The sequence below is a fragment of the Lissotriton vulgaris genome, chromosome 9 (genome assembly GCF_964263255.1).
Source record: "Lissotriton vulgaris chromosome 9, aLisVul1.2, whole genome shotgun sequence".
Taxonomy (NCBI): Eukaryota; Metazoa; Chordata; class Amphibia; order Caudata; family Salamandridae; genus Lissotriton; species Lissotriton vulgaris.
Genome location: NC_141697.1, coordinates 969,195,572 through 969,214,890, shown reverse-complemented (window position 1 = coordinate 969,214,890; position 19,319 = coordinate 969,195,572). Strand labels below are relative to the sequence as shown.

The following is a 19,319-nucleotide window of genomic DNA, read 5'->3' as shown; positions in this document are numbered from 1 at the left end:
GAGGTGACTTTAGTCTACTATCATTCTAATAGAAGGATTAGAACTGTAAATAGAGCCTATTCACAAGGCGTGTTGACACAATCCCGTACCCCTTTCCTCAGATCAGGGCTTATGAACCTATGTTAAGGGATAGATTTATGAGTATTAGTGATAATCCATCCTTTTGTAAGGGTGTTAGTATACTTTTCATGGAGTTATGCTGATCTCGGGCCTTGTAGGCCTCAAACGGGAGAGACTCCATCTTTCTTTCTGCCCCGGCAGCTTGAGATGCTTCTAGGTCAAGTGTAATGTTTTAGTTACGAGGTTTTGTTCACTTGGAGAGAACCGGTTCAGGCTGGCCCTTATCGAAAGACTGTATTTTTCTCCATGCCGAAGACATAACATCAGGCCGGCCGGCTGAGAACGTGTCCTTGGTACCGGGAGGTACAAGAAATTGGTGGGCGGCAGGTTACTGGCCGTAACTTTCCAGGAAGGGACAAGCTTCGATATTAGCGAAGGCATGAGGCAATGAGTCAGTCAGTCTGTAGGCGGCAGCTAGTCGTTAGCATCAATGCAATTAATTATTTCAAGGCAGACAGTCGCCATTTTGAAGTCCGAAAAAGACAGAGAAGCTGATACTCTCTTAGAAAGATTGAAGTTATTTTAGTCGGAGCAGCTGGCGAGCTTTGACATTAAGATCAGAGCATGTAGAGTGAAGCAGTTAGCTGAGAGAACGAATTCCAGAGTGGTAGAAATTGAGTTATAAGATTGAAGCTGAGAAGTGAAGACAGTCCGTGATTGAGAGGAGAGAGGAGTAGTGCAGAACAGCCAGAGAGAACGCAGCTGACAAGAGGAAGGTTCCAGTGGCTTGGAAGGAAATGGAGGAGACAGAGCATAGCGGTGCAGACGTGTATCCGTGACTGCAGAGGTGTGACCCTAAGACGAGCCAAGGCACAGACGAGAAGGGAACCCAGATGACTGCTGAGTCCAGACTTCCTATTAATAAGGTGACGTCGACCCTTTCTTATTAGCGTGCACACATTCTAACCTTTCACTTTCCTTTTCAGGCTATGTGTTATAGTGTAGTATTATATTGTTATTGTTAATAAAGATACCCCAGTTCTTAGTGAACTAGCGTATGCCTTGTTCTTATACAGTAAAGGTAACCTTTTCTTCTAGTCAGGTGCTATTGCACGAATGGAAGCTACCCCCGATCTGGTAAATGGTAACTGAATAATTAGGGAGAGAGGAGCCCTTGAACTAGAGAATAAGTTGTACACCATGTAATTCGGCCTTTCCTGTGTGATTCATAATATTGTAGTATTGTACCCCTAGTGGATAATGAGAGATTTCCCAATAAGAGCAAAAGGTATTCATAGGAAAGTGATCGTCGTCGTAAGGCGGCGTTAATGAGAGCATCGGGAGGGATACCGGTGTGTAATGAGATCGTCTCTACAGAAAGAGTCGTTAATGAGAGCATCGGGAGGGATACCGGTGTGTAATGAGATCGTCTCTAGAGAAAGAGGCGTTAATGAGAGCACTGACCGAGGTTAGTGTGTATACCCACAGGATTGTGGCTTGTGTCTGTATGTAATAGTGAGAGCACTGGGGGGATACAGTGCCTATCTTAAGCGAGCACTGGGTGTAGCCAGTGTGTAAGTAATCAGAACTGCCCCAGGGTAGATTAGTCTGGGCCTATATGGTCGCGAGACTATATTGTATGAGTATGGCATTGTAGAAGATCCAAGCATGTATATTGCAAATTCCCCATCCTTGGGTAGGAAATATAGATACCTGTTGTAAGTAGGTCCTAAGGAGGGAGGTGGTTACGTTTCGGCTCGGTTAGTGATGCTCTGATGAGCTGATTCTATCTGGTCCGAGAGTCCGGCTGTTACAGTAGTAAATATGGCCGGATAAGAAAGACTGGCTAGAACAAAGGGCATGCTTATTATTAAATTGGAGGGGTTTCTGGGAGAAGAGGTCTGTGTAGGGGTTTAGAGAGGGACCTGCTCCAACCTAAAAAAGATTAAGGCCATTGCTATTAAAAAACTGCACTTCTAAAGTTACAACAGCTAAACAGGACCCCAAACAATAGTAAATGTATTCCAGCTCAGAGCTGGGAAAAGCCCACCACCACAAATGGCTAATCACAAGTACTGCAACACCCTCCCAAAGAAAATAATGGAAGTAAATACTTAAAATAAAACCCCATAGTTTATAATGTTGAATCAAATTATTTAAACTAGTTAAAACTATAAAATAATGGGGCGTGGCTTGGCGCCCAAGGGAGATGGCGGCGGACGGGTGAAGCTTCCCAGTGCATCTTGAAGACTCTACGCTTCCAGACTGCCTGGAGTAATGCTGGTGATGGCTATGGACAGCGGAAGGTCTGCTGGGCACTATGTAACCTGCGGCACCCCCTTTTAAAGCTAACAAGTATCTTTATTTACAGAAATTAGCGCATTCGCATCCTCGTATTTTCACGGCCACCATTTTGTATTTATACCACCATCTCGGATTTCACACAAACGGAGCCGTGACTCCAGGTCAATGTTCTTCGTTCATACCCAGCATGCTTGACAAGGAGGCAAATATTCGATTTACCCCAGGAACCTTGTTTCAAAATGCTGCATTTCACTATTGGAAGTTTGATAATTGATCTGTGAGGAATGCGTTTGACGGCCATTTTGTGATTATCTGCAAGCTCTCATAGAAGACATGTACTTACATTCTCAATGTGCTGAAGGGAAATGTGGAGAGCGCGAAATGTGACCTATTATCTCTTTTCTCCCTCAAAAAGAGGTTCCCTGGTTAAAATATTTATAATCATTTTGACATAGCACTGAAACTTTTTCCGTTTTCATGACTTTTTCTTTCTGGTGATCCTCACATCTCATTGCTTAACTCTCCACATATCTACATCTGGAAGAAGTGCTCACGCAACACTTTATGGGCAGAATAAAACCATTCCAAACTTCGCCATCTAAGAAATGGATTTTTATAAAAAATTCAAAACTTTTTTCTGAGCTTTCCAAGCTTGAACACTCTCTGCTATCCACGCCTCACAGCTCAAACACGACACTGGATCCTTCTTTTGGAACTCCTAGAAAATCAGTCACTAAATGTCTTAAAAAAGATCCTCCCTCACCACCTAAGTTAATTTTGCCTGTATCTATGAAAATGTTGCTTGCAGAAATTAGAACCCTTCGACCCTTTATGGAAGAGACTAATACCTAGGGCCCCTTTAGGATGGCGGGCGGGCTTTGCCCGCCCGCCATCCTATCGGAAATCGGGACCGCCCGCTCTAAGGGCTGGGGTCCCGCACGCACCATTAGGATGTGCCTGCCACAGTTGTGGGCACATCCTGTGTTTATAGTATTGTGGCGGGCGGAGCTCTGTGCTCCACCTGCCACAATACTAAAAATGTTTTGCAGCATTTACATAATCAAAGCGGCAGCCCCTTTGGTTCACTCTGGGGGCCCGCTTTGGCCACCCCCCTTTGGCCTTCACTCCAGGGGCCCACAGGGGGCCCCCAGAGTGAACACCGCCTGCCTTTCTGTGGCAGCATTGCCACCACGGAAAGGCATTGCACTCGTGCCATTGTAATATGGCTGATGGTGTCTCATAGACACCGCCACCATATTAATCATTTTCCGCCCCGGCCGCAATGCGACCGGGGTGGAAAAGTGGCGGGCGTTGTTTCCCTACCTTGCGGTCCCCCCCCATTGTAATGTGGCGGGGGGAAAAGGGTGGCGGGCGGTCATTTCTGTCGGGCGGATCGCCACCGCCACCATGGCTATGGCGATTCGCCTGACATCCTAATGGAGCCCCAAGTTGGAAGTCTCAATAGATAACTGGTCTCAACTTGATACGGGGGTCTCTGCAGTCGAGCACACCGTTTCTTCCTTAAAAGAAACATGTGTTAATGTCTCTCAACTACACTTACAAATCTCTACGCTTCGAAAACAGGTTGAGGACTTGACAAACGGCAATAGACGGAATAATTAAGTATCTACGGCCTGGGGGAAGGACTTGAGGGATCTGACTCACTTTCTTTCTTTAAATCATTTCTCCCTAAACTACTTTGTATGCCAGAAGGAACTGTGCTCAACATTCACAGATTAGGACGTGTTCCTTCTCATGCTACACCTTCAGAACGGCCAAGAGGAGTTATCTTATACCTCTTGGAATACACAGACTTGTTGAAAGTTCTGTCAGAGTTCAAAGCTTCTCCGAGAATTACATGGTCAGGCTCGTCTTCATTTTTTGCACAAGACTATGCTAAAGCTACCGCTAACAGACGTAAGGCCTTTCTTAATATGAGAGCTGATTTCCGTTCCATGGGAGCCCGATGTGGCCTTTTTCACCCGTGTCTCTTCAAAGTAACATATAACAACAGAACAACAACGTACGAAGAGCTGACATGTCTACAAAGTTTCATTAATTCATCCAAAATGGATTTCATGGATTCCTCAAGGCCTTCTTCTTCATTTAATGTTAGAATAGATGTTTTTCTCTTTTTTTCCCTCACAGGTTGTTCAGGTTCTGTTTTATTCATCATAGTATCCTAATACTCAAGAAATTATTTTCTTTCATTTTTGATTAACCTGTTGTTATCATAAAGGTTAATTTTATGTCAATTTGTTCAATTTTATCGTTTGTTGTTACCTGTTCTCATCTGCTCCAATATTTATCCTAATCTTTATTATTTATTTGTCTCCACAGATTTAATACCCCTGTACCGTGGTTTCTTCTCGATCCTCTGTTCAGTTGACCCCAGATATGTCCCCTGTTCCCTGTGGTTCCATCCCCCTTCCCGTGAATCCCTGAACCTTCTTTTTGTAGGTATGTCATCTTCCTACATTTCTTTTTCCTTTTTATTTTTACTCTAAGAATTTCTTCTCTTTTCCTTTCCAAACAATCCGCCTGATTCATGAAAGAAAATCGCTCTCGCAAAGGGCCAGATTCTCAGAATCTGGCCCTTTGCGAGAGCGATTTTTGCATTTGGGATTCAGCATCCCAAATGCAAAAATCGCTATTTGCTAATTCGCATATTTGCGAGGATTTACATTTAAGGAATCTCTATTTGAGATTCCTTAAATGTAATTCATCATCCATTTTACAATTGCGAAATCGCAATTTCGGGCCGCAATTTACCGCGAGGTCAAACCTCGTGGTAAATTGCGAAAACTCAGAAAAATGCATTTAAATGCATTTTTCTGAGTTGCACGTTACACACACACATGTCCTTTGGACATGTGTGTGTGCAACACCTGTGTTAATTTCCATTGCAGGGGTGCTACAGGGTGTCCTTTGGACACCCCTGGCAACCTTGTACTCGCAATCTCATTTGCGATTAGCTAATTGCTAATCGCAAATGAGGAATGACTCCCCATGCATTCCTATGGGCCTTTTGGCCCATAGGAATGCATGGGGAGTTATTCCTTATTTGCGATTAGCAATTAGCTAATCGCAAATAAGGAATCAGTGGGAATCGCAATTAATATTGCGATTCCTACATGAATACCGTTTTGCGAGTCTCAAATAGCGATTCCTTATGAATCGCTATTTGAGCCTCGCAAAACGGCCCGTTCATGAATCAGGCTGAATCTTCTTTATTTCTTCTCAGGTGTCATTAATTCTCTTATTCTCTATTTCTTTTTTCATCACGTTCCGTCTCTCTTTCTGTTCCTCTTCTATATTGATACTGTTATACTCCAGCTTTCATTGTTTATTATTCCTGTCATCATTCTTTTACTTTCTTTCATTATCCTTTTTCTATCACATTCGTATTTACGTATCTAATTTACTATCTTTTTATCCTACCTTGTTGTTATATCAGCTATACTTTTCGGTCATATTATTTTCTATATCTTAATTTCTTCCTATATTGTTCACTATGATTATTCATAGGATATATTCTTTCACCTGTATTCTCCATCGATGTTCATCATGTTCATTCTCAGATAAGTGTAACAAAGTAGCAGGATTCAAGGAAGCACACCACTTCAGTGTTATTATTCACAGTCGCAAGTATGATCTGCTCATACTTAGTCAATCAGCTGTTGGTTGAGTGCTGAGTGCGTCTATTCGCCAGCAAGATCTCCGCTGAGTGGGGTACAGTTACAGTAATAGAGTGTCCCATGGCAATACTCTCACAATACTCTCACATCTTTCAATGCTGACACCTACTGCCACTACAGATTTAAGGCATCCAGCCAGTCCTGCTGCTACAGAATCAAGAGAAATAAGCCACAGGTCTTCGTGCATCCCTAAGCATTTGTGTAAGCACTGAGAGAGTGCAGCCCTCTTTTTCATGGTCGAAAAGTGTAAAAGCTTTAATATAATCATGCATTCCTAATGTTGTGGCACAAGAAAGACTTTCTCTCAGCTCTAGGAAGGAAATCAAACAATCGTTATACAATGGTATTGGATCTGACACATCCTTGTGTATAAAGCTCTGTAGGGGCTTGACCACTAGGCAAAAGTTGGGTATCCACTACGGACAGTAGCCCACCATTCCCAGAAACATACTGACTTCCGTTTTGGTTGCTGACAGATTTGTTTTTAGAATTGCCAAAATTCCTCCTTGTGACATCTTCCCCGCTTCCTTCTCAATGTGATGTCCAAGATATACAGCTTCTCTTCAGCAATAATGCAACTTACTCAGGGAATCTTTATGTCCATTCTCAGCCAAGTGGTTACATAATGCAATGGAGTCTTGTTTACACACTTCTTGGGTATCTGATACTACTAACAGGTCATCAATGTACTAAACTAAGACATAGTTACAGGGAATTACTAGGGACTTAGGACCATGCCAAAACACACTGCCGGAACGCAGAAAGGTACTGACTGTTGCAGGGATTCAGAGAAGAAAGTCTGGCACAAATCAATCACAGAAAACTACTCAGCCTCACATAAACTCTAAAATATAATCACTGCTGTATTTGATACCTGAGGACAACAGGGAACAACAATGTTATTAATCTTTCCCAGGTCCTGCATGATGTATACAGCAGGGTTTATGCAGGCCCATGATGGGTGACTTACATGGACCCCCCATTATCTCCTTCAAAATGTCTTGTTTCATTGACTCAATCAACAGGGTAATCCCAGCTGTTATTTCGAGAGTCAAATTGTACTGAGGAGTTCTTGGATATTCAGCAGTAGACTTAACATTTATCTATAGAGGCTCAATTCCCTTTCTGAGACCTACATCCTTTCTTGATAAGTTCCATACTTCAGGCTTCCCCATATCTCCAGTGACAAATGATCAGTTATCTTCAACGGGTACAGTCCAGTGTCTGGTCTCAATTTGTAATCAGCATCCTTCTCATGAGTCAGGCACGCCATACCCTTCGGTGTGCAGTAAATTATGCAATTTAGCTTACGAGGCAGATCACGTCCCAAATGATTTACAGGGCTAGAATAATACACTACAAACGGATGTATGACATTACAACGCATGCTTTTACCATGCATGCCTTTACAACGCGGTTTTTACATCGCCAACCATTACAATGCATAGCGCTTTGGGGTGCTGGATAGTGAAAAGTTTAATTTACTATTCCAACACCAGTCCCCGTGGACACTAGGGAAGGTGATGGATAGTAAATTAAACTTATTCCCTATCCTAAAGCGCCCCCCAGCGCAATGCGTTGTAATGGTTTGCGTTGTAAATACCGCGTTGTAAAGGCACTGCGTGGTAAAAGTTGCGTTGTAAAGGTTGTTCACCACTACAAACTTATGGCTTTCTTCAACAGACACTATTCTAACATGGATGTCCTGTGTTTCAGGGTTTGTCATTTGTTCATTTACAACTCCTAAAACTTGTATTATTTTTCCCGTAAGGGGAAGGTTTGGAACGTTGGATGTTAACAGTGTCGATCAAAAATTACACTGATTGGACATTCACTTCTTCCACAAATGAACCACTGTGGGCTTCCTCTAAGACTGAGGCAAGAACATATTTTTTCTCCACCCTCAGGCACCGCCATTGTCACAGATCAGAACCATAGCCCTCAAATGAGTGAAACATAGTGAATTGCTGAATTGGATTTTGATTCTGGAAGGAATTCTGCTTAAAATTCAGACCTGACTGGGATTAAACCTAGGCCATTTACATTGTGCTGTGGCATTGGGGCTTGCAACACTGGCTGGAAAGTGTGGTATATTATTAACTTGCATCCTTGGCCATATTTTGTAGCTGTATGGGGCCTTGAGTGTGCACAAACCCTGAGTTTCAATTCTTATTTTCACTCTTTACCCTGCTGGAGTTAAGGCACCACTCCCACTTCCAATGCCCTAACTTGTTACAATAATGACATGGATTAGATTTCCTCAGTGTTACCGATCCATCTCTGTACTCTGGTCAATTGGGACACCATGAACTCTACCCTGTGGGTACCCACTTTTACCATGCATCACAAGAGCTCCCTGTTGATGCAAACCACCTTCCATAACACCAATATTCCCTACATATGGTTGATTCTGACTTCCTCTCTGTGCTGCTTTCATCTGAGCAGGCATGAAAGTTTCCTTCAACTGCTTCTGTTTAATGTCCAGTTCATCACTGCAATATTTGCATACCTCAAGATCTCATCTATTCACTTCATTTGCCAACAAATTAAATGCTATTGAATCAACAAACTAATCCCGGGTCTCAATCCTGTCAGAAATCCAGACACAAATCTTCCTATATCTTTGGCTTCAGGATTTTCCATTACACTATGTTGTTTGAAAAATTAATCAATCTCTCATAAAAAGTATACACAGCCTCTTGAGTCTCCTGAGTCTTTCTGTCAATCCTAACCCAATCAATGTGCTTCGACAGCACCTTCCATTTAAAAAAGTAAAACACCTGTTGATAAGTTTTCGTCATTAAATGTGACAGGGCACAAGATATTAGTTTTCTCTGAGGCTCCTTCTCTAGCCACTGTATAGCCACTCTGCCCATTAGTCACTCTTTACCACAATGACGAAAAGGGTATTCAAATCCACCCACAACACTTGGGAAATCTTTACAAATTGATCAACCTTTGTAAAAAAACTCCACTGGCTTCTCTTTTAATTTAGGGAACTTGTTCTTCAATGGAGCAAGATTACCTCTACCTTACGGTTGATGAATGTAACCTACACCAAGCACTGATCTCCGCAGGAAATTTGATGTTCCTTCTCCTTCGATTAAATAGGGAGGTGGCTCCCTCATGTTCTCTGTGGTTGATGGCACCTTCAATTTCTTCTAGTCTTTCTTCTTGGCCCATCTGCCTTCCCATTTATCCAATTCATTCCATTTCAGAATGCTACAAATTAATTCCCTAATTTGCATTTTCATTCCTGACATCCTCATACTAGTTATATCACTTTCATCAAAGCATGCCTGATAACATTTCTGGCAGGATGTAGTCCTATTTATATCTACATCATACAATTGAGCTAAGTTAGACAGCTTATCATGAGCTTGTCCTGCACGCCTAGGAACATCCTTGCACATATATATGAGTTCATGTTCTTGATAGGCATCTAAGAGGGAAGGATCAAGATTTCCAAATATCATCCTATTCAGTTTTCATTTTAATTTGACAACATCTGCTGCAGTCGCCCTCCTCTGAGACTGGAGTTCCCTGCTCAATTCCAAACCCTCACATTCTTGCAGGAACCCATTAAAAAACATAACCAAATCATCCAAATCCTGTGAATTAACACCGTTTTAGACTACAGAGGTATTGGACGATATCCCTTTCTGGGGACTAGTGCCTCAAATACAATTAGTGGAATTCCAAATAGACTGGTGAGAACTTTTGAACTCCGAGTGGGTTCTTCCACAGGGGTGAGTCCTGGCGCATTAATTGCTGTTGGTAGAGGAGCGACAGTCATGTAGGTTCCACTAATCAGGAGGAACTGAGTGTTTGCAGATGACATAAACTTCGGATGGTACCAAATTGATTCCATGCACCCTTACAGGATATGTTGTCCCTTGGACCAGCTAGCTCACAGTGCCACAGTTAGCCCCACTATAACGAGACAGGGAGCAAAAAGCTATGGCAACCACTGAACATGACAACCTTGTTCCCTCAGAAACTTCGGCGACAGACCTAGAACTTTTTATTCAGTCACTTGTGCTCTCTTTCGGTCAGTGAAATATACAAAGAACACAAAAAGGGATGTTTTTCAACATTTAATGAACCATAGTGATTCTTGTATAGCAAATATGTGCTGCAATGATTAATAGACAGAAGCAGACAAAAGTTATAATGAGTGTCAAACAGTGAATAAAACAAGGAGTTTCACCATCTTGTTAAACAGCTTATATATGCATAAACATGCAGTATTATAACAATCTATCGTACTCCTACGATGCAAACCCTAACCTACGTGTCTAGGGTGTGAATGCATGGTCTGCCAAGAAACCCCCTTCTGGATGAGCTAACCCCTTTACCTTGTTGGTAAGATTGTAGGACCCTGTCTTGGTCATGAACTGGACACCCCTCACAGAGATGTCAGTAAGCTGCTAGGCAAAAGCTTCAGCATGCAGGGACCCCTCTAAGTCAGCAGAAGAGTCTCTTATGATTGTATTTGAAAACAAAAGGATATATATAGAAAAGGGCATCCTTGCCTCTGGCCATTATCGTGATTGTCTGTATTCCACAGATAGCTGAGTCACCATATGGACGTAATAGCAAACATATTTGTATCACGCACATGAAGGCCTTTCACATAATGCTAAAGCAGTTTGATAATGTTCTCACAAAGGTTTTTTGTGTCAGCAAGGTCAGTGTTTCTTAGAAACGAACCCAAGTGTCACAAATGCAAATGTGTGTCGAAAGTTGGTGTGACGAACGGAAGGCATCTTGTGTACATGTAAATAGGCACTATTTCCTACTAGGCCTGAAACGGGCACAAGATACAACATATGGATGTGTCACCCTATTCAGGACAAATGGAGTTCTTCCCATTCCCACACCCCCCATCCAGGGGAACTGGGACAGTAGTTGGCTGTTTACTCCAGTAGGAACCGTCAAAGCATGTATTCTGGTTCCAGACAACTTAGGTTTATATAAGGGAATTGCAAGACCAATAGTAACTGGAACAATTATTGCATTTGGAGTATTAGAAACAGAAGAGTTATTAGGGGCACAAATCCCTGAATTTTCTCCCATTGGGCTCTGACTTGTATTCACTGGGGCGGTGGCTCTCTCAGAGTTTCCACCATTAACAGTGCCACATATTCCTTCAGACAGGGTCACCTTTTAAGGGGGTGGGAAGGTTGACAATGGCACATCCAGAAAGTCATCACTAAAACCATCCTCACTATCCTCATCTGAGCTTTCTATACTCTCCATTGTATCCACTTTTTTCTTCTTCTGCTCTTTCTGAGGTTCCTCATTCATCAATGCATGAAATAACCTAGTTCTCTTAATTATTTCAGTTCATCATTTCTGTTGTTCTACTTCCCACCTACTTTCAGCGCATCTGCGCACTGCCTTACCCACTGCCTTACCCACTGTACCCTGATGCCTCTCCTTTTCCTTAACATGAGATGCACTTTCCCAAGAATTTGCTTTTACGTCATCCCCTGTCCTCCCCATCCCACTGCCCCGCCACTTCACCTGGAGACCACCCACTACTGACAGAATGAGACTTTACATGGCACAAGTGGGAGTAGTTAAAACAGCCTTATGTGTTGCCATAACTGTAAGTCCTGTAACCATCTATTTCTATCTGTCCAGTGAATTCTGCATTACCACACAGAGAGATGCTGTCTCTTTCAGTGATGTCACATGGGTCAAACGTTGGGGCTTTTACTCAACAACGTATGATAAACATTGCAAAATTAGCTTAACGCAACTTTGCATATCGCAGTCTATTGTGGGAAAATAACGCTGTGTTAACTAAGTATTCACAACACGGAGGCACCATGCGATAGGCCTACACCAATGCGTCAAATGTCTGTGTTAAAACCAACATGACACCGAAAAAACGTGAAACAACAACTCGAAAATAGTAGCGATGAGGCCAATCGAGATACAAACATCAGCGATAACCAGCGGTAGGCCTGCGATTCCCACACGTCACGCGGGAAAATGCACCACAAAAGCAGAGTAAAAAAACGATGCGATGACAACGTACGAGCACAACCCCACAGCCGTGATGCAGAACAAATAACAATTGACCCGCATCAGGTAGGCAACACCTCACAAACAGCCACAATGTACATTGACATGCATACTGTATGTCAACTGTGACAATGCGGAAACATAGATGGAAGACACTGTGAAACCGCATCTCCTCTTCACATTGCAGAGGGACAATTAACACCCCCGCACACAGACGTGCCATGTCCATGACCAAACAATAATGAAAACATGGACTAATGTAGGGGCAGTGACTCCCCCTTACGTACATGTTGCCCATGTCGTGAGACTTGAGTCACAGGGTGCATCCCTGCAACATGGCGGCACATATCAGAGCCCAAAAGAAGCCCTGTTGACAGTTGTAGGCCACAGGCAACAGCCAAAATGGAATGAATTGAGACAGTTGTGAAATGCTGAAGAGTGGGATACCGTACCAACTTTGACACACAGAACTGGCAGTCCGAATACGTGACACCCTAAACAGCCTCACTGCACAGATGTGACACACCCACCATCCATTAACAAATTCCAAAATTGCTAGCACTACATGTCGCACCCACACGTCTCAGTAAAGTGCCTGTACAGATGAGTGACATGCACGCATGGAATGTATCTTGGAATGCATTTATTTGCACATGTTGTGCCTGTGGTCATCCATCGTACTGTCCCATGAGTGCTAAGGACCGTCACAATGTGACATCAACATGTGAAGAAATTGTCAATTATGGTGTACCTACGGGTGAAGATGAGGCAGGTGGACCACACCCCACTGCGGCTGCAGTTGGGTGTGGTCCACCTGCCTCATCTTCATCATCATCGTCCGGTGCATCTGGCACTCATATTCATGGGGCATTACTGCGTACACATATGTTGTGCAACACATAACATGCAACGATCATCTTGCACACGATGCCTGGGCTGTACAGGAGCCTTTCACCTCTGATGTCCAGGCACCTGATACGTGAGTACAACATGCCAAATGTGCATTCGACGATGCCCCAAGTGCGTTTGTGGGCCAAATTGTACTGCCTCTGGGCTTGTGTGTTCGGGGCTCGGAGGGGTGTCATCATCCAAGCACAGAGTGCATATCCTTGGTCACCTGTGACAATACAGAGAGACATGAGTCAAGACTACGTACTGCATGATGTGTTGGCAGGTTCACTGGTTCATTGGCGTGTGATATGTGTGAATTAATGATTTCTGTATGACTTGTTGCAAATGTGCAGCATCAATGTGTATTACGCATCCTCACTGCTGCTCCTCCCTCACTGAGCATAGTCACAAGTGTGCGCGGCGTGGTTGCATCACTTGCACCCCTACGGGACACCATTGTCATGCCTGTCTGCGCATGTCCACAAGCCTAACTACGACACTGTGATGATGTGCGCTGAAGGTGAACAGCCACTTGTGTGTAGGGCCATTGGAAGGACAGGGCTGACACAGATGTAGAGCACCTGCCTAGCTGAACTCGCCATGCGGTTGAGGGTAGACATTTGGTTCATGAAGCGCTAATAGCGATACACACAAAGGTTGGCCTGTGTGAACCCTGACCCCGAGTGGGCATGCCCTCCCTCATGTAACCCTTCGGCCGAGCCCGCACTCCGGGGGCATGCCATGTAGTATCATTGTCCATTGCGGGACAGGTGGCGCAGATACCACAACAGAGACACACACATTAGTCACTTCCTTAGGAAGGCCTAAACTTAACCACATCCAGACCCATGTGTTGAAGAGCCACATCTCAACACTGGACTGTCGTACACCTGTCCACTCAGCTGATGCTCACAGGGAGATACGACACGGCTACATGTCCCAGGTCTACCCCACTGCATGCAGTAACATGGTTGCGCATGCTGTACACAGCACAATGTAATGTGGTATGGCCCTGGGCCCTCATGCATACATAACGACCACACAGATACACTGAGTAAGTTTGTGGAACTGGCTACAGGCATGAGTGCCCAGACCTTTTTATTGCCAGGGTCACATGTCCAGTGACGCCTGTGGTGGATGGGTGTTTGGTAGTGTAAGCCACCCCTCAGGGGATGGTTGGTGCTGGCAACAACCAGAACAGTAATCAGACAATCAGCAGTACAAGGTTCAAACAGCAAGGGTCCATGACTTGAGCTGTACAGAGTTAGTGGCCCCGGATGCACTGAGGCCCGCACAGGCACACCGCCATGGGATGGTGACTTGCACTGCACTGAGGTAAGGCCACGTGAGCTGAGCGGGTCCTTCTTGATGTCCAAGGTGAATGTTGCGGAGGGTTGCAGGTGACAGTGAAAGGTGTCATTCCAGGGTCTGATGCAGAGGGCACAGCAAACAGAAACAGGCAAATGGCGGAGTTGAATGCTACAGACTCCTCTTCACCACCTTGTCAGTATCAGCTACATGATGATGTAGACAACTCCCAGGCCGTGGACACAGACTCCACCAAAGTTCAACCAGAGAGTGCCCATGATTTGCGGGGCACATACTTACTGACACCAGAGCTGAAAGGGCATGCACTCTGCGATGAGGCTTGTACAATGACAATAACTGCCATGAAGAGGGCAAGACTCAGTTCCGATTGTGTGACCTACTCCAGCGCAGTGTGGGCTGTAGGCAGCTGCCAGCAGGGGCCCACAGCCATGTGTCGTTGGCTTGCAATGCACAAAGTAAGTGGCACCAGTGCAGTTGTTTGTAGTGTCCCATCACCTCCGTGACGGAGTGCCTTTTCTCCTCTGGGCTGGAGCGTGTCTTCCTCCTACACCTCTCCTTGTGTAAAATTACATTAACACTGCTTTGAAGAAATCTAGACTCAGTTCCAAATGTGGGACCTAGTTGACCGCAGTGTAGGCCAGAGGCAGCGGTCAGCGGGGGTCAAAAGCTGTCTAGCGATCTTCTCCTGGATCTCTAACACATGATGTTGGAATGGCTTGTGGAGAAGATTTGTGGCAGACGGAGGTAGTGGCACCAGAGAAGAGCAGGTGTGCAGCCTGCTATGATGTTGTGTCCTGCCTGGTACGGACTGCATTGGATTGGTGTGAGGCCTACAGGACTGCAGTGTAGCCCGAAGTCAGAAAGGGCCCACAGACAGGTATGGTTGGAATGCTATACATGGAGTTGGTGGCACCTGATCAAAGGGAGTATAGTGATATAAACTCTGCCATGAATAATGTTCTTGGCCATAGCGCAATCAAGACTCAGTTCCAAATGTGTGACCTACTAGTCCGCAGTGTCAGCTGGTGGAGTACGTCAACGAGAAAGGAGTACTGCGGTCCTGTGTCGCGAAGGCCGTGATGGTCTGAGGATGCTGCCAAGGTCAGGGGCCTCAAGCTTGGAGCTTGCAGCAGCACATGGTGGGCCCTCCGAAACACACACCGGTGTCGGTAGGTAACAGTGAGGCCTGGGTGCACAGGGGCGGCCAAGACGGGTCCGGGGACCTGAAGCCAGGGGTGCAGCAGGTGCACAGGATCGTAGGCACTGCCGCTCACGTTGTCGGCCTTGTGGTGGGTGAGAGGTGCGGCCCTGGCAGAGACATTGGCCATTCTGTAAGAAAACCACGCACAGGGCTACGTGCTTTTTATTCACACCCCTACGCTGCCTGGCGTATGCCAGGTCAGCCCACTACGCACAGGCTTGCAGGGGGGACGTAACAAGCTACATTTCCGTGATCTCCCCACTGGCTGGGGTAACATGGTTGCGTCCACTGTCCACTACACTGCATACACCAGCGGTGTATGTTGACATGGATATGTGCGTGGTCTGCATACTGCAGTCTGTTGAGCACATCCACGCCACACTTGGCATTGTGCACATTCTCAGTAATCGGTCACTTGCCTCCTTTGCACATGCCTGGTTCCCACCTATCCCCACATTCTGCTATTGTGTGGCTAAGGTGCCATGCCATTGATGGCCTGCGCACATGGCTAGCCCAGGTTCCCACTGTAAGTTGTGCTGTTGTGTCTGGTGGGTGGGCATGTTGTTTGGCATGTTGTAAGTGAGTTTGTAACATGTGCATTCCCAGAGTTCTGCATTGCATGATTGTGGATTCATGGTGTGTGGTGTGTTCATTTGGTACTTACCAACGAGCAGTGCATTTCCCTAGGTGCCAGCCTGGAAGCACTGGTTGATGATGGGATGTCGGAAGATAAAGGATTCATGCACACTGCCTGGGTAGTTGGAGACGACGTTTGTGAACAGTCCCTGGTGGTCCACTATTGCCTGCACATTGATGGAATGCATGTGCTTTCTGTTGCAGTAATTGTGTGCAGTGTCGGCAGGGGGCACAAGTAGGACATGTGTGCAGCCAATTGCCCCCAACATGTGCAGGAAGACAGCTATGGGGTAGAAGCCATGCTTGGTCTCCAGCTGTTCCTGCGCAGTGTGGGGGAAGTATAGGTACTGGGGTACCAAGCTGATGATGGCAACAAGGACAGGTTTGAGGAACTTTGATAGGGCTGGCTGTGAGACTCCTCCAACTCAGGTGGTTGTTGGTTGGAAGGTACCAGAGGGCAACAGGTGCAGCACACTCAGCAGCTGTGTCTGTGGTGGGATGTTGGTTGTCCTCCGTGTTGGAACCGTCAGCCTGTGGGCAATGATGTTCAGGATGCAGGGGATGGTTGTCCTTTTGAGCCTGTAGTGGGCAATGATATCATCTGCTGTTAAGTCTGTGAGGCTGGTGCATTTTCTGAAGGTCCGCTGTCAGTGTCTGTGCTGCCTCTATGGTGGTTGGGTGAACAGGCGGAGGTCTGGGGGGGTGGCAGGCCTGGGTGTGGTGGCGGTGGGTGATTTGGCCCTGTAGGGGGTCTGAGCTGGATGATGTGTAACTCCATAGCTTCTGCTTGTGTTCAGGTGTGGCTCTGGGCTGGGCTCCATTTTGTGGTGCAGGCTGTCGCCCGACTTTACACCAGATCAAAGCAGGTGTAGATATCCTGCTGCTAACGCGCCTTATTGCGTGTTTTGTGACCTTTTTTGCCGATTTGGCTGAGAATGTTGCGAAGTGGTGTTGCCAAGGCTTTTTGCACAGGAACGCCTACTCTGCATCTCATTAGTGATAGTTGCGGGGTCATCTGTGGTGATATTTTTTGCACCCTCTATCACAAGTATGCTGTTAGCACCAGCTTGTGAATGGGGCGATAGATTTATCGCCACTTTGGCTGCAATACAGTGCTGATAACTCGCAATAGTTCATTGAGAATATGCCCCATTGTGTTTTCAAGCTCAGCCTCACTCCCAATTTAGAGCTTGCTCCTCTATGATACCACACTAATGTTACAAACTGAACTATGCAAATTCCAATAAAATTACTTAAATAACAGCAAAGCATTTTGTGAAGGCATACATCAGTTTATGGCGACCAGATCTGGAATAAAAAAAAAGACATGAATGAATGTAAGGCACACCTCACCTCTTCAAATAGTTGCAAGCTGTAGACGTTATCGTCATCTGCAAAATAAACAACTCCTTTTATTTTTTGGTTCAGAGTGAATTTTTCCCTCAACCAGGATAGTCCTTTGTTTCTTTGTCGTGCACCTTTATTTAAATGCTCCTCCTTCTCCGACCTTGCATTTAAATGGGTATATTGAATCCCACAGTTTTTGAGAAACGAGGTCACAAGTTGAGTCTTGTTGTTAGAATCTTCAACGACAATCCAATGGAATCCTTTCACGTGAAGAAAAGTGTGAGAAAGCCGGGTTAGCTCTGCTTTCTGTACCAGGCGAGCGTATGTTGGAGTTATGGCGAAAATGGTCGGCAGGGGGACACTTTCACGAGGAGCTGTATCAAGACACGAAGAAGCAAATTCAGAGTAAAATATGATAATTAAAAATGCACATTCCTTTGTAATAGGTTGAAGCACATGTGCTTAGATGGAAACACATAAAGGTTTCAGTGACACTATAGTAAGGTCGATATTCTATAATATTGACCTCCATAAACACTGCATATTATTATTTTTACCTCCATATTGTGCACTTAACTCTATTAGCTATACATACCTATATTTATCTTGCTCTTTCATGGTTAGATGGAGGTAGTGGATGCAATATGTTCGTCATGCGATCCAATACATATTTTATATTGGGATGTGTCCGATATAGATTTAGAGACTGGCTTAGAGAATGATGACTTCTTAGCAAAAACTAAGAGGAATATTTACAAGCCCTTATTGCCACAGGATCGTCATTTTTTCCCGCATTCCTGTGCTGAAAGGGGCTATGCCTGTGGCTTCATGCCACCTTGTAAACAAGGCACGCTTTACTTAGTGTGAAAGGGGTGGGCAATTGGTGGTCCTGTGGAACCATTGATTTTGATGCTGCCCCATATTTACAAGGGTGACGTAAATATGGGGCAGCGCCAAAGTTAAGAAATGGTCTTAACATGGTAAAGCTTTATTTCTCCTTGTTTTTGCTGTTTCTATGTGGGCTGCATTGTACAGCACACATAGAAATAGCAAAACACCATAAAAAAATTGTTTATGTGCAGGAAGGTGTCCCTTCCTGCAAGTAAACAATCATTAAAAAAATTACGACTTGCAATTTCTATGTGTGGTGCGCAAAGTTACAAATCACCATTTATGAATATTTATGTGCAGGAAGGCACACCTACCTGCACATAAACAATCATTCCCCCCTTTGCGAAGGCACTCTTGCAAGGGCGACTGCATTGGTGCTAGGTAGCTTAATTTTGTGCTATTGCTAGGGGAAACGTAGGGGTGCACCGTATCTTTGTAAATACGGTGCATTACTGCATTTTCAGAATGGCGGAGTGTGGGGTTATCAAGTTTTCCTTAATGCCAAGCTCTGTCATTCTGTTGTACATGTCCCCCAACACCCTCTGCTCGAGGATTATCTTCTGTTGGAGAATCTGCTAGTGTAGTTACCTCCCCTGGGACAGTATAGTAGAAGTCATTCTGCCAGCAGGTTCTCCATCAGATGAGAATTCTTCTACAAATGGTTTCTTCAACAATAGGAGGTTCGTGGTCACTAAAGGTCTCTACATCAAGTTCTTAAATAACTTGTTCATATACATTTTCAAAACTAACAACTTTCATGATTTTTTAAAATCCCCACTTATTAGCACATAGGGGCCGATCAGGATAGCGGTTTTTCCGCATCCTCGGGGCCGGCGGAAGCCACCGCCGGCCCCGAGGATGCGGAAAAACCGCAGCGGACTGACCAAGGACCCACCGCCACATTAGGATGGCTGGTGGGTCCTGGT

At 45.0% G+C, this 19,319-nt stretch overlaps 1 protein-coding gene across 1 annotated transcript in view; it reads right to left on the bottom strand.

Moving 5' to 3' along the window:
* LOC147692627 (galactosylgalactosylxylosylprotein 3-beta-glucuronosyltransferase 1-like) overlaps positions 1–19,319 on the bottom strand; it is a 392,918-nt gene that overhangs the window by 133,568 nt on the left and 240,031 nt on the right. Inside the window, exon 2 of the mRNA XM_086936807.1 lies at positions 17,509–17,876. Coding sequence (XP_086792933.1) covers positions 17,509–17,876 — 368 coding nt within the window. The remainder of the gene's footprint in view (positions 1–17,508; positions 17,877–19,319) is intronic.